Source organism: Vipera ursinii (assembly GCF_947247035.1).
Source record: "Vipera ursinii genome assembly, chromosome: 9".
Classification (NCBI taxonomy): domain Eukaryota; kingdom Metazoa; phylum Chordata; class Lepidosauria; order Squamata; family Viperidae; genus Vipera; species Vipera ursinii.
The window spans coordinates 13,355,546-13,380,176 of record NC_139523.1 but is presented as its reverse complement, the minus strand read 5'-3'; the positions used below and the strand labels follow the sequence as shown (position 1 = coordinate 13,380,176).

The window sequence follows — 24,631 nt, the reverse complement described above, 5'->3', positions numbered from 1 at the left end:
CACTTTATGTTCTACATATCCCATAACAATATACAGTCAATAAAGGAAAAAGGATAAGAGCCATCACTGGTTCTCAACGAGGGACTGGAGCACAAGGGGGCATCAGTCATGTGCCGAGAAAAGATGACTTTTCCTGGCGCAACGCTCTCCCCTCCCCACTTGTCTTAGTACCTGACTGACCAGGTGATCTGATATTGCATGGAGGAAGGGCAAGTTAATTATTGCTGACATATTGGAGGATTAATTCAAATCCAAAAAGGTTACATATTCGCGATGACTGAAGCAGTAGCTAAATTTTCACCAGTACTTCAATCTGCACTTATTAATTATTGATGCCAGGAAAACCATCATGGAAATCTCTTTTCAGAAAGCAACCTGAAACAAGGGCCAGCTTCCCAATTTAGCCCGTTGGTTGAGCAATTCTTTTATTTATTATGAAATGTGTTTGCCGCCCATCTCATATCCGACTCTGGGCAGCTACTCTGAGCCAGTTCCCAAACTTGAGGTGGACCCCCAGCAGATAGCTTTCCGGTGGGACCTCTCCTATATCAGCAAGAATATCAGAGAAACCTATTTCATGTACCCACGTTAGGTGAATTTTAATCGGAGTCAATTATTTAGAGGCAGAGGAGGACAGGTCCTGGGGCTTATGGAGCGAAGGAACTGGATGAGGTTGTCAGCAGGCCCAGAGGAAAAAAGAGAGGCTTTTGGAGGAGTTGGTGGTGGCGGCAGCATGCTCCAGGGGCTAAAAGGAGCTAGGCCTCTTTAAAGAAAAGGTGGAAGTGAACAGAATCAGAAAAAGGAAAGGAGGCGTCATGCAGGAATACAAACTAATTTGAGGGCTAATCCACATGGAGCTCCGTTTCCATCTGTCCTGTTTGCCATTGTTCGCTCCCTAGAGACTAAAATGGACGATCTGAAACTTGAGCTGGTCACGAACAAGGAGTGTATATCGGAGGTGGTGACCCTTTGAGAGCTGTATGCAACGAAATTTCATTTTGATGTATGCCGATTGGTGTACATTCAAAGTGACAATAAAGTTGTTGTTGCTGTTGTTATTATTATTATTTTAATTTCATAGTTACAACCAGGATCACTTCAAGTCTGTGTAGTTATGCTTTTAATGTAAAAAGATCTTATGCAGGTAGTCCTCAACCTACAACCCCAATTAGCACTGGACAATCCACCATTGAGTGCAGTTGTTAAAGGAGACCCCACCTGATTTTACAACCGTTTTTTGCCTCAATTGTTAAGTAAGACATCAAAGCGATCACAATTTGCAACCTTCTTTGCCAACTTCCCCATTAACTTTGCTTGTCAGAAGCTGTCTGGGAAGGTTGGACAATATGATCAGGGGACCTTGGAAGGTCGCAACCGTTGTAAATGCGAGCTTGGTCACCAAGCTTCCAAATTGTGATTGTGTGAACAAGGGGATACTGCAACGGTTGTGTGATGACTGGCTGTACGTTCCCTTTTTTCAGTGACATAGTAACTTTGAATGGTCACTAAATGAATGTTGAGGACCAGCTCTGTTATATATTGACTGTTACAAACGTTAACTGTTACAAACGTTAACTGTTTTCTCCTCTCACACGTTCGTGAGGAGAAACGCGGCAGCCTGCTGACAGCTGTCAGCGGGCTGCCGCGTTTCTCCTCACGAACGTGTGAGGGGAGAAAACAGTTAACGTTCGGGCTGCCGCGTTTCTCCTCACGAACGTGTGAGGGGAGAAAACAGTTAACGTTTGTAACAGTCAATATATAACAAGCTCTCTATCCGTTACTGTTTTATACATTTAACACTCCTAGCAATTTCTGTGAAATTAAAGTTAATTCCTCTTAGGATGAAAAATATTCCTCACAGGATCACTAGTATCAATCTATTATTGAACTGTTTAATACTTCTGCCTGTACATATTATTTCCCCTGGATGAAAGATCGATAGGAATCCATCTAAACTCAAATGAGTCTCCTTAATAAATGCAACTTAAATACACTTTAGCAAATTCTTCAGAAAGAATGAATATGTATTATTTTAGGTTACACAAAAATTACAGTGATCATAAAAACAAACAAAAAAACCCCAATCTAAAAATGAAAAACATTTCAAATTAATCTGGCTCAAAGAAGATTTGACTACTATTATCAAAACAGGAAGCCAACAGCAAAAATTATCTTCTTTATTGTTAATCCTTTGACAATAACCTACATTTGGATTAGGGTAAGGCAACCGGACTCTGTTATTTTATTTTTCTTTAGAAGGACATGAAAGGTATATGAATTTCTGAAATGTTTCCACTTTTGTAAAAGGAAAGATCCCGCTGCCGTTGCAATCCAACTCACATCAATCTTTTAGGATCTATTTTCTCTAAATGGACCAGTGGCTTTAGCTGCTCCGCAAAACTCCTCATGTCATCGGAAACCATGTCTTGTCCCGCTGGGGCCACAATGCTGAGCTCCACAAGGTAGGAGAGAGACAAAGGCTCAATGTTGTCAGTGTTTCCTGGGATAAGGATGCGGAAGATTTTGTACACCACAATCTTCATAATGCCTTTGCGGAACACATGCCCCTTGGCTACAAACTCATGGTCCATGCGGAAGCCCATTTCTACCAGGAAGTCTGTCAGGTTGTCTGAAGTGGCAATATCTACACAATTCCGTACCAAGGCATGGCGATTTTTGTCTCCCATTTCCGGCTGTCCAAGATACCGCAAGTGCCAAGGAGAACCAGGTTTGTCCATGGAGCGTCGTGTGCGGAGAACAAATGGGCTGGCCTGTTGGCCTTTGAGAAGGAAGACCATCTCATGATCTAGAAAAGTCTCAGGTTCCATGTTGTCACAAAGGCCACGGAGTCGATGAAGAAGACTCTCCAGACTTTGATCCAAAACACTACCTGGAGAAAAAGGCAACACTGGATTGTGCTAACTTGTCTTTACTGACACGAGCAAAGTTTCTTCTTGTCCACCAATCTGCCATTTTCTAAAAACTGTGTAGGGCCACAAATAGTACCAGGGTCTCTCTAGAAACTGTACTGAGTAGAAAAAGACACAATCCTTCACAAAAGATACAGCTATAATGATTCTTCTTAAATCGGGGAGCCTAGTCACAAATTATACTTTGTACCTCCCAAACTCATGAGATCTGAATGTAAAGCAGTTGTTGGGTGCCAAATTAATTATAGGTAATCCTTGACTTACAACCCCAACTGAGCCCATATTTTTGTTGCCAAGTGAGAAATTTGTTAAGTGAGTTTTGCCCCATTTTACAACTTTTCTTGCCACATTTGTTAAGTGAATCATTGCACTTTTTAAACCAGGAACACAATTGTTAAGTCAATCTGACTTCCCCATTTCCTTTAATGTGAGAAGGTCACAAAAGGTGATTACATGACTCCGGGACACTGCAACCATCATAAATATGAACCATTTGTCAAGCATCCAAATGTAAATCAAGTGACCATGGGGATGCTGCAATGGTCACAAGTGTAAAAAATGGTCATAAGTCACTTTTTCAGTGCTGTTGTAATTTTGAACAGTCACTAACTGTTGTATGTTGAGGACTATTTATATTACAATACACAAGTTTAGTTCACAGTTGAGTATATATTGTAGAGCAACCTGTATTTTTCAATGTGCAATGTGTCAAACAGCCCCATGGGTTGCCAGCTCAAAATCTAGGTAATATTTTTTTGTATATTTTTAGTAGTGCCATTATAAAAGGTTACTTGAATGATTAAATGTTATATTCTTTTAAGGGACTGACATATACTGTAAAATTAATCAGATATAAAGCAAATCCTTGCCTATAACTCACCTTGAAGCAAGTGTTCCATCATGTTAATGGTACCGCCAGTGACTGGCATCATAGTAACAGGTGGGGCCTCCATTCTATAAAGTTCCCTATAACAGCAGAGAACACAATTTATATATATAAATAAAATCTAGTTCTGGTTCTCCTACCTAATACTTTTTTGCTGTTAGAATTGTAACTCCCAAAATTTCCAAGAGATGGGATCTATAGTTCCAAAACAGAGGGGAGAAAGATAACTTAATCAATAAAATACAAGCACAGTTTCAACATTGTTTCTGCAAACAAAAAGGAAGTATTTATTCAAGAAAAAGACAGTTGATATGCCTTTCTCCTTTTATCATTTTTGCACATACATCTCCTGTTAGGAGTCCAAAGTCAATTGGAAATTGAATGAACATTTGGTTGTGGTGGTATGTTTTTTTTAAAATGGGGTGTAGAACCACAGATTTAATAACATTGTTATGGTGCAATACAATCCGAGGGCAAATAGTGACACTCAGATCATTTGTAAATAAGCCCATGAAAATGACTAGCTTAGCTTTCAGATCAGAAACAACAGCCTGAAAGGTGATCCAGAAATGTAATTAGGTTACTATGCCATGCTAAGTCAAAACATACCGGCTTCTTTGAGTGATGTGAAGCCAGACAGCATTATTATGATTAACTATTAATCACACAACAAACAAAAGTATATAAGAAAAAAACTCAAGGAGGCAAACCTGCCTATTTTCCCCATTATTCTGTAAAGTGGCTTGGGCCTGTTTTACAAACTGTAGTTTACAGTCAGACCATGTATGAATCCTGACAATAGAATGTAATTCAGTCAATTATGGCTAAGGCACAAGACGCATGGTGGACTCCTTCCTGATGCAAATTTAAATCCCACTTGCCTAACAAACCACTGCGAAGTAAAACTCCACCATCCCCATCCCCATCGACACACATCACTTCACCAAAACTCGTCAAAGTCTTCCTGCATTTGCTGTAGCGCCCCCCCCCCCGTTTCCCTGGAGGAGGAGGAGAATAAGCACGATTTGGGGGAACGTCTGAACTGTTGCCAGTTTATTTTTTACTTCCTTCCACTTCCGTGACTCCGGACGGCTCACAAGTCAAATCAGCAAAAAAGAAATTCGACTCAATAATATTAAAACAATGAGCCAAGGAACATATCATCGCCTTGATCATTCTTGTCGTCGTTATCCTGCGACATGTATCCCGGGGCAGATGCAAACATTTTGCCTTTTTTCTCCTCTGGAGAAATTTGCACGTAGCTGCAACTGGGTCCCAGACACCCCTCCCCAAGTCTCCACTTAAGGATAAAGCTCCCGGGTCAGCTAACACGCACCTGTCCGCCCGGTGGAGTAAGAACCTCTCGCTGCACGTGGGAATCCCGCAAACAAGGACGCTTCTAAAACGGGAGTCTCCCCACCTGGACCCCAGCAAAGCGCACGCGTCCACGCTTGCGTATTCCTCTCTGCCGGTTATGGGCGGCGCCATCTTACTTATTACGTCATTGTACGGAAAGCTGCCGGCCGTGGCCGGCTTTGGTGAAAGAGAGACAATAAAATGGTGCTTTACAGTAACGGAGCTCCACTGGGGAAGCCTGGCTTGTCTCTGCGTGACGTTTAATTTTTGCGCCACTCAAAAGACATGGGTATACAAAAGAGTCTGAATTCTGCACTTTCATTGGTGTCCTTTAGGCAGGTTGGAGTTTAGAATAAAGGTAAAGGTCGGGGCAGGTGATCATCTCCTTTTCAAAGCCGAAGAGCCAGCGCTTGTCCGAGGAGTCTCCGTGGTCATGTGGCCAGCATAACTAGATGCCAAATGCGCACACTGTTACCTTCCCACCGTAGTGGTCCCTATTTTTCTACTTGCATTTTTACGTGCTTTCGAACTGCTAGGTTGGCAGAAGCTGGGACGAGTAACAGGCGCTCTCTCTGTTAGAATACTAAATGCTTTTAGATCTTGAACTGAGGTTATTTCGGATCATAAAGTTATGCTTAGGAGGAAGATTAGGGAGAGTAACTATTGGTCAAGATAAAAATATCAGTTTTCTCTTGCTTTTAAAATACTTTCTTCATGAAACGATATTGAGGGACTTGGCATGCAGTTGAGGTTTGGGCTGTTTACTCTTCAATATTTTTATTAATGATTTGGATGAAGGTGTAGAGGAAATCAGATAACATGCAGTTGCATGGCGCTAATATATTAGAAGACAAAGTGCAATTCAAATTAAATTTAATGTGTTAGATATTAGTGTTATTTGTAGTCTCCAAATATATATACTTGAGGCACTACTGTATTCATGCACACTTTTAATACCCTTTAACCTGGTTTCTGATTAACTAATTTCTGGCCTTACAAAATACTCTGGATTATAAACTAAGCCAATAACCCGGATTCAAACAGTCTACTTATCTGAAAAAGAATGAACCAGGATAAAAGTTTGGTTCAAATTTATTCCTAGGTAAACATGCTGACGTTAAATCTTTCCATAACTAAGTGAGCTGCATAAATCCAGACCTTCAGGATCAGGAATCGGCAGCATTGGGGAAATCCAAATTCTTCAGAAATCCATAAATATCCTAAGGAGGGAAAAACCCAACCCACATCCTTCTGAGTCAGGAATTTTTCACACTGCCCAAAACTTGGTGGGCACCGGATGCTGACTAAGCATTATAGAGAAAACAAGAAAATATTATGCAAACCTGTCCTGAAGGCAGGACGAGAATAAGGGGTAGAAGATCGTTAAAAAGAGGTCCAACCTAAAATTAAGGAGAAATTTCCTGACAGCAAGAACAATTAATCAGTGGAACTGCTTGCCTCCAGAAGTTGTGGGTGCTCCAACACTGGAGGCTTTTGAGAAGAAATTGGACAGCCATTTGTCCAGAATGGTATAGGACAGTAATACTAATAGCACTTAGACTTATATACCTCTTCATAATGCTTTACATCCCTCTCTAAGCATATTGCCTCAAACAATCTGGGTCCTCATTTACCGACCTTGGAAGGATGGAAGGCTGAGTCAACCATGAGCCACTGAGAATCAAGCTCCTGGCTGTGAGCTAAATTAGCCTGCAATACTGCATTCTAACCACTACACCAACACAACTCAGGATCTCCTGCAATGAGCAGAAAGTTGGACTAGAATAGGGGTCCCCAACCCCTGGTCCATGGACCAGTACCAGGGCGCAGCATGCCAGTCACCAGTTTGCACAAACAAGCAAAGCCCCATCCGCGAGATGCAGGCAGCACACAAAACCACGCACCCTCCAGTCTGCGGAAAAACCTCACTCTACGGAACCGGTCCCTGGTGCCCAAAAGGTTGGGGATCCCTGAACTAGAAGATCTCCAAGGTCCCTTCCAGCCCTATTATTCTACGTTCCAGGATTAAGGAAAATGACATTGGCACCAAAATATTCTGAGTAGGGAACTGGCTGATGAGAGTGCTAAATTAAGAGTCTTTTGTGCTGCAGTTCTCTCTTTGTGATTCTAAAAGGTTATTGGATACACTGATTCATACATCCCTATTTTCAATTTTTAAAGTGACTTTTGGCCTTTGCCCCAGTAAACCACTTCTACGTTTTGTTCATAGTCCTTCTGTCTCAGACATTGCTTTATCATATTGCTGGCAAGATAGGAAGTAGTTGTATTGCTTTACAGCTAGCAATCTTTGACCATCTCAAAAACAATTACCCACTTTAACATTTACAGTCGGTGCACGTCTGGACTTGGGGCAGGTTGCTCATATGATAACATGAACCTGGTTTTCATGATTAGAATGATTTTGTAATTACTGTATAGCAATGCTCCTCAAACTTGGCCCTTTTATGATGTGCTGAGGAATTCTGGGAGTTGAAATCCACAAGTCATAAAAGGGCCAAGTTTGAAGACCCCAGCTGTATAGTAATGGTTTGAAATGTGAAATGTAAAGCAAAATGATGTGATATTATTTTTTTTAATCTACGGCACCAAGGAAAATTGGAAGTCATTGCTTCTTTCTTCTGTCTGTGCCCTTTTCTCTGTCCCTTTTTTTTTCCTTTTCTGACTTTTGCTTCTTGTATGTTTTTATTTTATAATGAAACTTAATTTTTAAAAAAATGTGAACCTGGAAAATTTTTTAAAATACATGTGCTAGTTCAAATTCAGTTCACAAGTGATAAACACATATCTAGCCAAAGACTGCCCTGAAATATGCAAAGGCATATTTTCTATTAGGGCGAATTCTGTCTATAAAGAAATATACAAATCTTTTGAGTCACACAGAATTCTTTATCCAACAGAGATAAAAATGTAACATGCCATGTTGTGTCATCTTCCTTATCTCAACTTTACTAACACAAAGCCTTGAGAAGCTTATAGCTGGCAATTAAGCGAGTAGCTGAAACAATTTAGTTATTTCTTTTCCCCACAAAAATACACTGTATTTACAAGAAGATTTGGCATTAGAGCCGTCTTCCTATGCCGAGAAGATAAGTCATATGTTTTTGTTTCAGATTCCATGTGAGTTTTAATAAGAACGTATTTTTAAAAAAACACCTTTGGTTTTATTAACCATTGTCATTAACAAGCAAATTTATATATCTGAGAGCTATTACGTTAGAATGCAGATATATATTGGCACAGCCAACCTCTGGCACATCAGCCTGGTAGATGCAGAAATGAAAACAATCCAGCTGAATCAGTGTTTTTCAGCCTTAGCAAACTTGCTGGTTGGGGAATTCTGGGAGTTGAAATCCACACATTGTAAAGTTGCCAAGAAACATTGAGCTAAATGCAACAAGTTGAAGCAGTGCTTTGATAGGACTGCTTGAGAGGCCAGCTTGATGGGGTGGTTAAGGTGCTGTCCTAGAAACCAGGAGACTGTGAGTTCTAGTCCCTTAAGCACAAAAACCATCTGGATAAACCTGGGCCAGTCACTCTCTCTCAACAAGCTAGTTATGGGGAAAATAGGAGGAGAAAGGAGTATTAGATACGCCTCCTGCCTTGAGCAATAAAGTAATAAAGGTGGGATAAAAATAATAATAAATAAATAAATCTCTTGTGGGTGAGGAGGCAGGTCAGCTAGCTAGAGCAGTATTTTTCAGCCTTAGCAGTTATAAGTTGTATAGACTTCAACTCCCAGAATTCCCTAGCCAGTATTGGGATAAAGTACAGCAATCACCACTGTATCTTAGGGCAGCACAGTACCTAATACACAGTACAGTGATCCATACGCTTTTCTTATGGCATATTCACCAATGGCAAACAATCCCTGTAATTAAGATTTGGTTTTATTCCTCCATTGAATGTGTGCTCTTTCAAAGCCAAGAAAACCAAGTTATGGCTTAGGTGTGCATTATAAATACCCGGTTACTGTTTTGCAGCCTCACCTACCAGCATATGTTATTTTAGTCCATGCTCTGCAGCAGGGTATGATCCAAATTTAACATGAGCAACAAAATGAAAGGAGCAAAAGTACATTAGGGTGTTTGTTTATCTGACATGTCAAGCTGTTATCCTCGCATATTCACTCCCTTCTGTTTTGGAAAGTTAATGTCCAAATTCACTTTCGTTATGCATGATTTCAGATCTTCCAAAATTAGAAAGCACAAACAGCCATTTCGCAGCAATTATATTCTCTTGGCCTCCAACACCACTTTGCAAACAGGCCTTGGGGTGGCGGGGAGAGAATGGGTGATTAACCTATTGATTCAGAAGAGCGCACGTTTTGGGCACCCAGGGAAGCATTTGCAGCAGACTAATGGGAGAGCTACATGCTGATCAGAGTGGTCATGTGGTCAGTGGGATTGGATTTGAGACTTCCATCACGTACTGGCTCGGTCAGCACTCGCCCTTCTAATATGTGTAAACAGTAGCTGTTAACAGGAGAGAAGGCTGCTCTGGTTGAAGTAATCCTTGAAGAAGGGGAGTTTTGCTACTCTTATCTCTTATATTTGCAACACAAGAGAAGCAATGATTTCTCCAGGGCCATCCAAAGAAGCCTAGGTTCAAATTGCTCCTGGCTTCTGACCTATTATCAAATGCAACCTAATATAGCCATAGGAGAATTAGAATGTTCAACGATTAAACTTTAGCTGCTAGAGCCTATTTTGAGCTGTAGAGGTGGGCATGATAATCAACTATTATTTGCTTGCCTGTTAGATGCAGAAGGAACAAGGACAACTTAACACTCCTTAAGGACACTCCTTGTGTCTTTAATATAGCAAATACAGTTTGCTCCAGGACTGAATCTCAGGCTATATCTTGGACGAATACAACCTCAATCTCAGACTCATTTTATTTCCCTGTTTCTTTTTTATATCTCCAGATATTTATTTTTTTTATTTTATTTTAATTCCATTTATATCCCGCCCTTCTCCGAAGACTCAGGGCAGCTTTACAAACTTAGCAGTAGCCTTCATTCTATGTATATGCCTGCTTATTAGGGCTTTCACACACCCCAAGCGGCATTATTACAAAGTCAGCTTATTGCCCCCAACAATCTGGGTCCTCATTTTACCTACCTCGGAAGGATGGAAGGCTGAGTCAACCTTGAGCCTGGTGGGATGCGAACCTGCACTAATTGCAGGCAGCTGGTGTTACTTAAGGAGGCATTAGCCCACTGCTCCACCAAGGCTCTTTTTTAACTAACTTCTCCCTTGAGTTCTTGAAAACTCAGAGGTGTAACCTCAGAGGTGTAAATTTATTTATCCAATAAATTTATGATTTATTGCGAATCCATCAATCCATGGCTAGCCCCAAAGATTAGCAAGGACAAATAAGTGCAATACTGCAGTTGCATGACATAAAGAGGCCTACTGCCAAAAAAAACAGGTCTAGATATTTAGTGTTTCCTGGCTATAATTCCCAAGTGATCAAATAGGGCTGAAATCCACCCTTGGCCTTAACAAAGTAAGAGTGCTGGTTTCAGAGATTGACAAGGCAGGACATGTGCCAGGACTTCAAGATTAGCAGAAGGGCTTATGATGATGAAACATCTTTGCCACACTATTTATACTTTGCACATAACATCCTAGACCTAGAATGATGTTCAGCCACAGGGCCAGAGAATTTTCAGTCTGCATGTCCACTTGTTTCAGAGGAGGAGCATCTCCAAATTCTGGGTCCAGCACTAGATGTTCTTATGAAGGAACACCAAGCTTAGCTGTATTTATATACCCCATATTTTTTTTCTGTATGTGTTTCCAAGCCTGAACTAGTTCTGAGAAAAGTTCCAATACTTCCTTGACCAAGACTGCTAAGGCTTAAGAGCTAGTAGCCTTATACTGACCTTCATATCTGTGTCACAAAGACCTGCTGTAAGATCATCCATGACCTGGAGCAGAAAGCTTCAACTGGAATAGAGGAATCTCAAGGATTATTCCCGATTTATGCAAGAGTTCTTTGCTAGGCGGTGACATTCCTCAAAATCACAATGGAATCCATTCTTGGACCTTATCAAAACACTCCTTGCCTTTTTTTTCCTGCACTGTTCTAAACTTTTTCCATGGTTGACTCCATATATGAGTCTCTTGGTCATATCCATTACACATCGAACATGCCTTACCAAACTCCACACAGCCCTCAAAAACAGAATTGCCCATACATGCATCCAAACAGGTATTAGATTTTCTGATAGGGTCCCATACTGGTAATTTAAGCTGCCAGAGAGAGATGACATATCACCTCTACTCCACATCCAGCAGCATGGAGTACCAATTAAATATCCTTTAAGCAATATATTCCCTCAAACCTATATGCAGTAGCAGACCACTACTGGTGTCGGTGAAGAACAGACTTGTGGCTTATATAGTGTTATCCATTAACACCAAACTAATGACACCTGTCACCTTCCACCAAATAGTCGGGCTGACCCCTATGCAGAGAACCAAAATTTGTTTTGATTTTTATCCCACCTTTATTACTTTATAAGCGACTCAAGGTGGCAAACATTCCTAGTACTCCTTTCTCCTCCTGTTTTCCTCACAACCACAACCTATGAGGTGAGCTGGGCTGAGAGAGACTGAGTGGCCGAGTTACCCATCTGACATTAATGCCTAAGGCTGGACCAGAACTCACCATCTCCTGGTTGCTAGACCAGTACCTTCTTAACCACTACACCAAACTGACCCACACCAGGGATTTATTTTAGGTGATCTTAAGGCCAATTGGCAGTTTGTTTTGGGCCATTCTAGGCAGCTCAATGCCACAAACAACAGTTTCTGAGAAACATTCATATGTGAGCGCACAAGCTATCTATTCTAAGCCACTCCTGTTAGCTCTTTATCTTCTCAAAAGTTTGCTTTCGAGTGCTGGTGGATTTTAACTAAAAGAGCTGAAATGTTTGTTCAGGGAATTTCAGAAGGCTAAGAGATAAGCTTGGCAAAGATTTTGTTTTCAAGGGCCTTTGCAAGACTTCAACTCCTGCCCAATAGTTTGTTGAGATAAATTATCCAGTCAGTTATAAGATATGCCGATTGGCAAACATAAGAAGCTGCCTTAGGCCAAGCATCGCTGCAGCCAGCTCTATATTATCAACAGCAGCGTTTCTCAGCCATAGCACTTTCAGATGTGTGAACTCCAGTTCCTAGAATTCCCCAGCCAGAAGAAGTCAGCGAATGAACCTGGAGCTTCTCCGCATGCGTTTCTTCTAGCACCAAGTTACACTAGTTTCTGAAAAACATCCAGGAATGTGTTGAAATTATACTCATATTGGCTTAGCAAAATGGGCCACCAATCTGACATGGAGATTTGCATTACCAAATTATAAAAGAATGCAACTTGCTTCATGGGTCCCCAAGGTTGAGATAGATCCTCTACTCCACCTCGAGAAACTGGTAAGATCCTTCTTGGCTTGCTGATTGGCAAATGCTACACCTCTGTTTTTCACCAACTCCAGACAAAGCACATTGCCAAAAGCTGCCAACCATTTTATTTTATAACCACCTTTCTTGCACTGGTTACAATTCATTACTATGAAAACAAAACAGAAAAAAATGTATTCCATGTCTGAGGATACTTTATAGAACATAGAGTCATAGGGCTGGAAGAGACCTCGGAGGTCTTCTAGTCCAACTCCCTGCTCAAGGTAGGAGATATTATACCATTCTGGTCAAATGGTTGTCCAGTCTATTTTTGAAAACCTCCAGTGATGGCGGACCCACAGCTTTTGGCAACACAGAGCTTTCCCAGAGAGAGGCCCAGATTAAGAGACTGCACAGTGCTAAGATGGAGGGGATAGGAGGGGAAGAGGTTCAGGGTAGCCACACCCTAGAATCCCTCAGGATATATATAATCCCTCAGCTGGCTGAGGAATTCTGGGAGTTGAAGTCCGCAAGTCCTAAAGGGCCAAGTTTGAAGACCCTTAATCTAGTAGGTTAGAAAGTTATAGCTTTAGTTTGGCAAGATTCTGTCCATATGATGCAAGCAAATAAAGGACTGGACTCAATTGGACTTTGCACTGTTGTCTTTGGGCTTGGGCCTGTTATTGGACAGTTATTTCCAAGACCATCTGTTTCCCATTTGTTTTGCTCATCCCACCAGATCCAACAGAGCTGGCATGCTCTGGATCTCTTCCATCAGAAAGTGTCATTTGAGGAGACCAGTGACTTTTCTGTCACTATGTCTGCCCTGTGGAACAGCATGTCCCCCCCACCCCCAAAAAAAAGACCTGGAAGGTGCATTGGGCCAAAGTGTTGATACTGGGCATTGTAGTATATTGATTGATGTCCTTCTTTGTTGAGCTATTTTTTTTTTGGTATGTTTTGTTTTTTTATAATAGGTTTTTTTTAATTGTTTGGAAGCTACAATGAACCCCGGGACATTATAACTATCATAAATACATCCCAGTTGTCAAATGTCCAAATGTTAATCATGTGATCATGGAGATGCTGCAATAGTCATTAAGTGTGAAAAATAATCACAAGTCCCCTTTTTTCAACGCTGTTGTAACTTTGAACATCATTAAATGAATTGTTGTAAGTCATGGACTACCTGTAGTTTATTGAATACTAAGCAGGGTTCACAAAATGCATTAAGCCATAAATGGTGTTTTAGAAACCAGAATGACCAGATTCCATTATGACATCTGAATAGAAAAACTCAAGTTTCATTTATAGAGATACAGAATAGAATAGAGCTGGAAGGGACCTTGGAGGTCTTCTAGTCCAGCCCCCTGCTCAAACAGAAAAACCTATACCATCTCAGACAGATGATTGTTCAGTTTCTTCTTAAAAATTTCCATTGATGGAATGCCCACGTTTTCTGGTGTCAAGCTGTTCCACTGGTTGATTGTCCTCATTGTCTGGAAGTTTCTCCTTAATTCCAGGTTGCTTCTCTCCTTGATCAGCTTCCAACCATTGTTTTTTGTCCTCCCCTTTGGTGCTCTGGTGAACACAACCTGACCCCCTCTGTCTTGTCATACTGACACTGCCATCATGTCTCCCCTATTTCTTCTTTTCTTTAGGCTAGCCAAACCCAAGTCCCGCAGCCGTTCTTCGTATGTTTTGGTCTCCAGGCCTTTGATCATCTTAGTTGCTCTTCTATGAATTTTTTTCCAGTCTCTCAACATCTTTTTTTTTGTGATATGGTGAGTATATACAGTGAGGCTCTTAAATTAATACATCCAAAATAACAAAACAATAGAGTTGAAAGGGACCTTGGAAGTCCAACAGCCTGCTCAAGCAGGAGACCCTATACCATTTCACACAAATGGTTGTCCAATCTCTTCTTTAAAATCTCCAGTGATGGAGTATCCACAAATGGCAGCAAACCATTCCACTGATTAATTGGTCTGTCAGGAAATTTCTCCTAGGGCAGTGATGGCAAACCTTTTAGAGACCGAGTGCCCAAACTGCAACCCAAAACCCACTTACATATCGTCAGGTGCCGGGTGGGCGTGGCCCATTGGCTGGGTGTGGCCCATTGGGTGGGCGTGGTCTATTGGGTGGGCGTGGCTGCAGTGGTAACGGCAGACTGGGTGGGACTAAAAAGTTCAATCAGTCAATTCCAACTATGCGAGATCTTTTTTTTTCCCGGAAAAAGTTGAAATTGATTGATTGATTGAACCTTTTTTTTTGCACACAGTGGCGGAGACCTAAAGCAAAAAGGTTTTATAAAACTCAGCTGAAGGCCTAGGACTGGGGTGATGGCACCCGTGCCCACAGAAAGGGCTCTGCATGCCACCTGTGGCACACGTGCCATAGGTTCGCCACCACGGATCTAGGGTATCACTGGGATAAGGCAAGAAGCATGGCTGATGACCCACACAATGCCAAACATCTTGCTTTGATTAAAAAAGGGGGGGGGCATTCTTAGGTTCTAAAGCCAAACTTTTCTTTGTGAAACTGACACTGTCAAGAATGTCACTCAAAACAGATTTTTGGTAAACAAAAAGGCAACTTTATTTCTCCAAAAACAAAACACTTTGAATCAAGAGTCACAGCGCCGATACAGAAAATGCATTAAAAAACAACAACAACATAACTTAATGTGGAGCAAAAGATTGAATTCAGGAGATTTGGGGGCTGCCAGACCTGTAGATTACTGGGTGAAAGTAGGAGAGGAAGAGGGCACCATCTGTGAGGAGGCCTGGAAGAAAAGAGGCTACCAGATGGTGGGGGTGTCTGTCAGGGATCATGAAGCCGGCACCAACGTGAAGTGTAGCGGCACACTCAGGTGAAAGCCCCAGACATTGTGTTCTCGCTGCCTCACACACACACAGTTGTACCATTTTAAGGCAAGTGAGCCAGACATCCATCAGGAAGAGGCAAAAGAGTGTATCAGTTGGATGCCCAGGGTTACAGACTTTTCATTAAGTCTGAAGTAAAAGAGGATAGCTCAGCCTTACGATCCTGCAGAACTGGTGATTTTTTTCCCACCCCGCAGACTCCAAGGTATTTTCAAAGAGTGCAACTATTAAATGCACAGGTCTCCAAATAACATTGAAGTAGACTCAACCAAACGATACAATAAACGCTCCAAGCACTTTCGTCTCAGTCTAAGAAGTTTCAAGTAGCTTGAAATATTTTGACCGTCTCAAGTCAGAGAAGGTCTGCCAGAAAGTCTGCCAATTTTAAACCATGGTTCTTGTGAGTTTACAAGAAAATATTTATTTATTTATTTATTTATTTATTTATTTATTTATTTATTTATTTATTTGTATACCGCCCTTCTCCCTAAGGACTCAGGGCGGTTAACAGTGACATAAATAACAGAATGCAAAAATACAGATATTGAAAACAAATTAAACCCTAATTTTGCCAAAATGCAGAAGATAGTTACCTTAAAACGATAATTACAACAGAACCCGTCAGACCAGACCGGATTGCTCAAAGAGATATGTTTTTAGGTCGCGTCGGAAGGAGCGAAGGTCGGGAGCCATCCGGAGCTCAGTTTGAGTTGAGACTTGAGTTCAGCTCCCAAAATTTCCTAGCCAGCCATGTTGGCTGAGGAATTCTGGGACTGAGATCTACAAATCTTAAAGTTGTCAAGGTTGGAGACCCCTGAATTTACTAAATCCATTACTGACCCTATACTGAACAAGAATTCCTGAAAGGAAGCCAGCAATATGTACCCCACATTTATTTATTTACTTAATTGGCATTTATTATTGCTACAAATAACTCCAGGCAATGAACATATCCAACACTTCTTCCTCCTCCTTTTCTCCCTGCAACCACAACCCTGCAAGGTGAATTGGGCCAAGAGAGAGTGACTGGCCCAATGTCAGCTGGCTTTCATGGCTAAGGCGGGACCAAAACTCACAGTCTCCTGCTTTCTAGCTTGGTGCTTTAACCACTAGACCAGGGGTAGGCAACCTCGGCTCTTTTATGACTCATGGACTTCAACTCCCAGAATTCCTGAGTCAGCATGCTGACTCAGGAATTCTGGGAGTTGAAGTCCATGAGTCATAAAAGAGCCGAGGTTGCCTACTCCTGCACTAGACCAAATTGGCTCTCAAAAAGCCTGAAAAACCTTGCTGGGTGAAATCTGATTAACTCGTCTTATAAGCTGGTTTCCACAAATGAATCCTGGGTTTCTTTTCTTTGGCTTAAAACAAAACAAAATGCCTGAAAACATGTTCTGAATTCCCTTGGCTTCAGGAATAACGGTTTCTGGAACGGAGAGTAAACCATCGCATTTTGGACTTCTAAGATATATGTTTAGTGTCTAGTCTAGGAATCTGGCCAATGGACAAAGTAATGCAGATTGTGTCTCTAGCCAAAGAAACTCTGCATCAAGGAGGTACCACCCAAAGTTGTGTTGGATGCTAAACTCACCTCCCTCTCCAACTGTACGGTCTGGCCAGGCAACCTTTGGCCAGGCCTTCAATAGTTAAATTTAGCTTTTGTAACCCGAGTTGTTTGCTCCAAACAGAATCTTATATATATATATATATATATATATATATATATATATATATATATATATATATATATATATATATATATATATATATTATATATAATTACAGAAATGCCTGGAAAGGTTCACATTTTCCTAGGAACCCAACTTCATCACAGTTGCTATTTGAAGCTGATTACTGCTGAGCCATAGTTAGAAGGGTGAAAGGAGGGGGCAAATTTGTTTTGCATTGTATGACTTTAGGGCCAAGTACCAGTCTAAAACTCAGATTTTAATCCCAAGATTTCAAAAAAGAAAGGAATTGGAAACAAGGGGTGAAGAACTTGTGGTTCTCTAGATGTTGGCTTAGGTCTTCTATAATCTCCAACTTTGTGGACACAAGGGCTAAAGGGGATGGGTGTTAGCAACCCATAATACCTAAAGAAGTTTCCATCTCCTGTAATAAGCATGCAGAGTGAGTAAAAAGCCATAGCTGAAATTTTCCAGGATTTAGAAAAAGTTCTCACACTGGACCAAAGTGAAATGTAATACAGAGGAAAAAAATATTAAAAAGGAGCCAAGGGCCAGGATCTAACTGACATGTAGTTTTCTAGCTGCTGGATTCCAACCCCTATCAGCTCCTGACATCATGCCCAATTGGGTCCATTGGAGGTAGGATAAAAAAATATTTCAAACCCTCCCATTCCTAGATGATAACGTTTGAAATGATGGACACTGAATTCCTTCTCAGAGCAGGAAGAGTGGGTAATACAGTAGCAGGAAGCTCAGTCACCTGTTTTTCTTCCACCTTAAGGAGCAACTTTCCTTTTAAGCACAACTCATAGCTTTACCACCGAAATGAGTTAAATAAAACTATGAACCTCTATAACATTGCTTGAGGCAAAGTAGAGAGGTACAAGAGGGAATGAGAAGACCCATATTCCAAATCCTCCTCATCCTGCTCTCTAGCTGCCAATAACCTGATGAATATCATTAGAGCATGGAGTTTAGAAGATCCCTTTGACCCTAACAGAAACCGCCTGGATCATCTAGGCTAGCTAGCCAGGATCTCTTCTACTGTAACTGAAGGGATCATAATTTTGCAATTGAGCATTCCAAATGGTAAGGCTTGTTCCTCCCCCCCCCCCACACGAGAGGGGTGAGCCTGTCAAGATGCAGTAGAATCCAATCAATCACATGTAGGGAATTGCAGCTCAGCAGAGTCTTCCCGTGATCAGGCTAGCCAGCACAAAGCTATGTTCTGAGGACAGTAAGAGGGTTGATGTAAGGACAATCTCCCATTTGGCTGACAAAACAGACAAGTGTTTCTCAATCTTAGCAAATGTTGAGATGTGTGGACTTCAATTCCCAGAATTCCAGTCAGCATCTTAAAAGTGGTCAAGATTGAAAAACACCAGTCTAGTTCAGAGGTCCCCAACCTTTTTGGCACCGGGAACTGGTTCTGTGGAGAGAGGTTTTTCCGCGGACCGGAGGGTGCGTGATTTTGTGTGCTGCCTGCATCCTGCGGATGGGGCTTTGCTTGTTTTTGCAGACTGGTTGCTGGCATGCTGCGGCCTGGTGCCGGTCCATGGACCGGGGGTTGGGTACCCCTGGTCTAGTTCATTTCTCCCCTCACCCCCTCCAAACAGGGCAGGCTAAGGGAGAAAGGGCTGAGGACAAATAAAGCTCACTCTGTTTGGACTGGGGCAGTATTGAGCCACTTTTTAAATATCTTACAATGGAAAGGGAGAGGACATCACCAGCAAATATCAGTGATAGGGGAAAAACAAAATCTGGCCACTCCCCATCTGACCATGTCCTCAGTGATCAGATATTGCTAGTTCAGGGGGGAGGAGACAGTTGCTCAAGGCAGTGGTGATTTGGGCTGGCTTCTAGGAACAAGGCGTAAAATTCTCTGCAAATAAAACAAGAGCACAAGGGAGAAGCTAAGCCAAGCTTCTTTCATGCTAAATTATTTTATTACAAAGGGTAGGGGTTGTTTTTTTTTAAGATAAAAAAGAAGTTTAAACTGCAGTTCTGGCCACCTATAATCTGAAATGATACAGGCCACTTCTTAAATCTAGGGTCTCATTCCCTTGCCTGAATAGATCAGGTGAAGATCCCAAAGGTGCTTTTTCAAAAGGCAATTGGACTATGTTTTTTTTCCCCCCCTTGAATTTGAATTTCAAGGGGAAAAAAAATCCCCAAGAAAGTCCAGTTGCCTTTTTGCAAAGCACCTTTGGGACAACCATGACCTGGATGATTTGAGAATCTGCGTAGACATTCAACAATCTCTCTTCCAGCCCGCACGTGACTGTCTCATCAAAAAGGAGATGGGCTTGACAGATGGAGAGAAACATTCCCACTTCTATAGCAGTCAATATAAGCTTTCAGAATAGCAGCGAGCAGACTGTAAAGAAGATAAGAGTTTCACAATGTCCAAAGCTCAAACACTTGAGCACGAGGAGATAATGGGATCTAATAGCCAAACAACACAGTTTTACATCAGGAGAGAGAGAGAGAGAGAGAGAGAGAGAGAGAGAGAGAGAGAGAGAGAGAGAGAGAGAGAGAGAGAGAGAGAGAGAGAGAGAGAGAGAGAGAGAGAGAGACAGAAGGGAAGGTCCTGGGGGATTGGGAACAGACATTCATGTACTTGAAGTTAGTTTATTGATCTGGGAAATCAATCCCACATTACAATAGTCTTCCGTCTTGTTTTGGAGTGGGAAAAATAGGAAGAGAGCATATTCCAGCCAACTAACAACAAACCCACATTCTTCCTCTAGTTTTACCTCATCTGTAAGCCACCATCCACTCTGCAGCTGAGACATTTCCATATTGGCAAGGAGAACATCTGAAACACAATGATCTTGGGATCTGAAGCTTAGAAAAAAAAAAGAAATGTAGTGTAGTCACCAGTTACGCTAGTGGCCAGCTTGTTTGAAATTCAGCACATCCATTGCTATCATCACATACACATCCAGGGCACTTCTCTGCTCCCTACCCTTAAGAGAGCTTCAGGGGTTACCCGCTTGAAATGTTCAAAGTCCTACATTCAAAGTTCTGTAGCAAACTGAGACCAAAGAGAAAGAGTAAAGCCGTGTCCATGGCAGAGGGATCTCTTTGGTGATCTTTGCCTCAGCTGGTTCAGGACCATCTTCATTGCAAAAAATAAAATAAAATAAGATGTAGACAGGACAGAGGATATTCATTGCACAATTCATTAAAATGCTGCCATCTCCAACTTTGGTGCACACCAAGCTGGTCATCAAGGGACATCAGCATGGGATGCAGTGACCTCTGCTAATTTTTGAACAGGAGCTGGCCACCTCAGCATCAAACTCTGAAACCTTGGGCCACCATTGGCAAAACCAAGACACCACAGGTGGCTCCCCAGGTGATGACGATGATGAAACTGAGGTTGGTTTCCTTCACACATCAAGGGAACAGTTCACGTTGAGCCCACCTCTGCCTCACAACGTCGCTTTTGGCAGAGCGACTCAAAAAGTCCACCCACATATAAAAGGCTTCCAAAAATAGCCTCAGGTAAAAGGTGAGGTAACTTGATTTTTTTTCACCAGACATTCCAGAAACAAGTCTTTGGAAGAAAGCTCCCTGGTCCAGGGGCAAGGCTGCCTCGCTCACGAAGAAGGGAGTCAAGTCCAGTCAGGTCATGTAGCGGGTGATGGCGCGCAGAGCATACAATAGGGCTGCCTGCATGCGAGCCTCCAAAAGAAGCAGATTGACATGAACCTAAAGGCAAGGAGAGGCATGATAGAAAGCGATGTGAGAGTTGCAACAAGCGCACTGGCATCAAAACCTGGCATCCCAGAAAACTGCTTAGAAGATCTCAAAATATCAGGCACAAGCAAACAGAACCATTCCACGAATAGGCCCAAATAGATACTTTTTTTGTTAATCACTTATATTACAAGAATCTTGACAGACTGTCCAGGAAATGGCAGGTATAGACTTAAGGGTTTGACCTCCAATGTTTCTCCCCCCTGAATCGACTCCAAGCTGGAATGTCTATTTTCTCCCCCTAGGGCAGCGGTTCCCAACCTTTTCTACACCCCACGCCCCTAGAACGTTTCCAATATATTCTCACACCCCTTACAAAAAATTGTGCATATACACTATAATTTCGAAACTTCAAACCCAAGTTTTCACCCCCTCTGGAATATCGTCTCGCATCCCCGGTTGAGAACCCCTGCCCAAGAGGGACCCCCCCTCTCCATCAGCCGGTGAATCCACCACACACAGGGATCCACTACTAACACTTAGATATCAAAGGGATCTATTACCACTTCTTTACTTCGTGTGCCCCTTATTTGGTTCTTGTTTTCTTTCCTTTTCAGGATTGCAGCTGAGTGTTTTGCAGCTCTCAAATGTCCCTAAGGCACAGGTAAGCAAAATTTTTGGCACTTTAGGATTGCACCCTTAACACCTGAGAGGAACTGAAAGATCATCCTGGGCTGGGTTGATGATGCAACTTAATGGGTGAGGTGCAGATGCTTATTTTCCTGGGTTTGCAGGTGAAGTTTAAAGCCTGTTTTTGTTGTTGTCATTGTTCTGCTGTTTTACGTGTACGTTAGGCTTATACTTCAATTGTTATGTGCCTCCTGTCCCAAAAGAGCCAAAAATTATGAAAGCAGAAAATCGTGCTCTTCTCAGAAATTGGGATCTTTTGCTCACAGCCCAGTAGAAAATCCAGAATATTGTTGTGGTTAGATAGGGAGAAAGTCACCAAATATAAACACACCCCTCCTGATCCAATCTTCCTTCCTCTCCAAAACAAGGCCTGTTCTGTGCATCCTTTGCTATCCATAAATAAGAACTCTTCTTGCCAAGAATCAATATGATACCAGTAAGGTCCTTAATATAGCTATGAAGAAATAGTGTAATGCTAACACACCAAACAGAAGTCAAAGGGAACAAGGTCCCCATCTTAGCCAACAAGCTCACTAGATGATCATTGGCCAGTTCCTATTTCTTAGTGAATGGTTTCCTACATTGACTAAGCCTCAGTTTGTTTATTGAATCTGCCATGGGTGGGAATCATAGAACATACTAGACCAATGTTTTTCAAGCTTGGCAATATTAAGATGTGTGGATTCAACTCCTAGAATGCCCCAGCCAGTCATGAACTCGACACAACACAAAGTTGCCAAGTTTGAAAAACATTGTGTGCTAAACCATAAATTGGGATTACATTCTGCAGTGGCTGAGTTCATCTATAGGCTAAGCCAAAATCAAAGAAAACACATTCTCACTTAATGCGACATGCAACACCAATGTTGGTCAATCAAGCATGGAAGTCAAACAACCCGTAAGCCAGTAGAACTCGCTTTACCTTTTCTGAATGTTTGAAATGTCTCCAGAAATGAGTGTACATTCTTTTAGTGGTTTTTTCCGGGTAGCAGGCCACAGTTTTGATGTAGATCTTCAGGCTACGTTCCAAAAGCTGGTTCACTTCCCTGTAATCGTAGTCATCATACCTACAAGAGATGACATACGAGCTTTACAATTGGTCAGCCAGCTCAGATGATCAACTTTCCATAGCCCAGGTACCCTTTAGATATGGTGGGCTATAATGGCAAAACCATTATATCATTGGCCAAGATGCATGGGAAAAATCCAGCTTGTTGCCTTCTGTGTAGTACCATATTAGGGAAGGCTGGTTGGGTAGCAGAATCCTAAATCAGGGATCATTTGATGTTGAGTACAGGTAGTCCTCAACTTATAACCATTCATTTAGTGACCATTCGAAATTATAATGGCATTGAAAAAAGGGACTTCTGACTGGTGGTAGCATTTATGAGCATTGCAACATCCCCACGGTCACTTGATCAAAGTTGGGACAAGGTTTTTTTTAATAATATTTTATTAATTTTCCAATTTTACATTTAAGTATTTAAAAAGCAACGTGATAACTGGGTTAATCAATAGTTTGAAAACAAAATCTTTAGTACAAGTCCCAGGTTACAACATCAGATATTTCTTCTCTTTTTCCCTTAACATTTACTTTCTTGTATTCAAGCTAGTACAGTTCTAGTTATAGCAACTCAATAAAAACTTCATTGTTACATTTATCAATAAATTTTTAGCTTACACATATCTTAATTACATTCAATCTTCACAAGCAATCCATATCCTGTTATTAATTTTTAGTTTCTCATCAATATTCCAATTTAATCTTTATTTATAATTTCCAGGCTTTGGATAACCAAGATTTCCCTTGTCTCAATTCATAACAAAATATAATATCCAAAATACACCTTTTATCTATTTGAATGTAATCTTGTTCTATTTCCTAAAAGTTATCTGTTTCCCACCATATTAAATCATCTACTTGATAACACAATATCCCCTTTAATAAATCAAAACCATTATGTGTATTACCTGGGTTAATCCATAAATCAAACTTATTCATAACATTAATTAAAATTGGGACAGATTTTCATGATGGTTGCAACATCCCAGAACTACGCTTTGCAACCTTCCCAGCCAGCTTCTGACAAGTAGATTCAATGGGGGAAGCCGGATTTGCTTAATAACCACATGACTCACTTAACAACTGCAGTGATTCATTTAACAATCACGGCAAAAAAGGTCATAAAATTAGGCAAAGCTCAACAAACAACTGCCTTGCTTAGCGATGGAAGTTCTGGTTCCAACTGTGGTCATAAAACGAGGACTACCAGTACAGGTAGTCCTCAGCTTATGACCACCACAGAGCCCAACATTTCTGTTGTTAAGTGAGTTTTGCCACATTTTACGACCTTTCTTGCCACCGGTGTGAAGTGAATCGCTCCAGCTGTTAAGTTAGTAACCTGGCCATTAAGTGAATCTGGCCTCCCCATGGACTTTGCTTGTCAGACGGTTGACAAAGGGGATCAGATGACCTTGGGACGCTGCGACGGTCATACATATGAATCAGCTGCCGAGCGTTTGAATTTGGATCACGTGTCCATGGGAATGCTACAACGGTCGTAAATGTGAAGAACGGTCATCAGTCACTTTTTTTCAGCGCTGTTGTAACTTTGAACGCTCACTAAATGAACGGTTGTAAGTCAAGGACCACCTGTATTGTCTTCCTTGGAAATGGCCAAATGAGAGCAGGGCATCGATACAAAGTCAAACCGAAAGCAGTAATAATACCACTTATTTACTATATTTTCTCCTCCATTTTTCTCTCTGCACTTTCTGGACCATCTGCTTATCTGTCGTCTTGCGCAGTGAGCATGGAAAAATTGCTAGCAGAGGATTTCTGAAATTAATCCTGGGATCTAGTTCAAGAGCTGCAGGTTGCCCGTGCCACTTCTATTTTAAAGATAAAGAAGGTCTTTCCAAGGTTTAAAAAAAAAATTTTTTTTTCAGTGCCAGTTTGAACTGGAAGCTTTTCCACGCAAAGCAGGTGGGTCAGGAGAATTGGCTAGGAGAAACTGTGTCTTTAATCCCAGCAAGCCAACATTTGCATCATCCCTCTTTCTTTAAGGCC

At 41.5% G+C, this 24,631-nt stretch overlaps 2 protein-coding genes across 4 annotated transcripts in view; both read right to left on the bottom strand.

Moving 5' to 3' along the window:
• Nucleotides 1–2,164: 2,164 nt before the first annotated feature.
• Nucleotides 2,165–20,176, bottom strand: MED18 (mediator complex subunit 18). Of its 3 annotated transcripts, none has more exons than XM_083369879.1 (4): nucleotides 20,135–20,176; nucleotides 19,923–20,013; nucleotides 3,811–3,896; nucleotides 2,165–2,890 (listed from the first exon to the last, which is right to left on the bottom strand). In XM_083369879.1, exons 2-4 carry the CDS (start codon nucleotides 19,982–19,984, stop codon nucleotides 2,337–2,339), a joined length of 702 nt encoding a protein of 233 aa, XP_083226005.1. In that variant the 5' UTR covers nucleotides 19,985–20,013; nucleotides 20,135–20,176; the 3' UTR covers nucleotides 2,165–2,336. The 3 variants fall into 3 exon arrangements, with proteins under 3 accessions (XP_083226005.1, XP_083226003.1, XP_083226004.1); XM_083369877.1 differs by lacking the exon at nucleotides 20,135–20,176 and adding an exon at nucleotides 5,153–5,349 and having other exon boundaries at nucleotides 19,923–20,020; XM_083369878.1 differs by lacking the exon at nucleotides 20,135–20,176 and having other exon boundaries at nucleotides 19,923–20,056.
• A 473-nt stretch (nucleotides 20,177–20,649) lies between these two features.
• The window catches only part of SESN2 (sestrin 2), a 34,555-nt gene continuing 30,573 nt past the window's right edge, over nucleotides 20,650–24,631 (bottom strand). Inside the window, exons 9-10 of the mRNA XM_083369867.1 lie at nucleotides 22,484–22,628; nucleotides 20,650–20,883 (exon numbers count right to left, since the gene is read on the bottom strand). Coding sequence (XP_083225993.1) covers nucleotides 20,797–20,883; nucleotides 22,484–22,628 — 232 coding nt within the window. The 3' untranslated portion in view covers nucleotides 20,650–20,796. The remainder of the gene's footprint in view (nucleotides 20,884–22,483; nucleotides 22,629–24,631) is intronic.

Bases quoted from the DNA above. Each gene is read 5' to 3' on its own strand.
- MED18 (XM_083369877.1), bottom strand. From the start codon at position 19,967: ATGGAAATGTCTCAGCTGCAGAGTGGATGGTGGCTTACAGATGAG. The intron at 3,897-5,152 runs GTGCGTGTTAGC...CTGCTGTTATAG, and splicing joins TTACTCCACCGGGCGGACAG to GGAACTTTATAGAATGGAGG. The intron at 2,891-3,810 runs GTGAGTTATAGG...CTTTTTCTCCAG, and splicing joins GATGGAACACTTGCTTCAAG to GTAGTGTTTTGGATCAAAGT.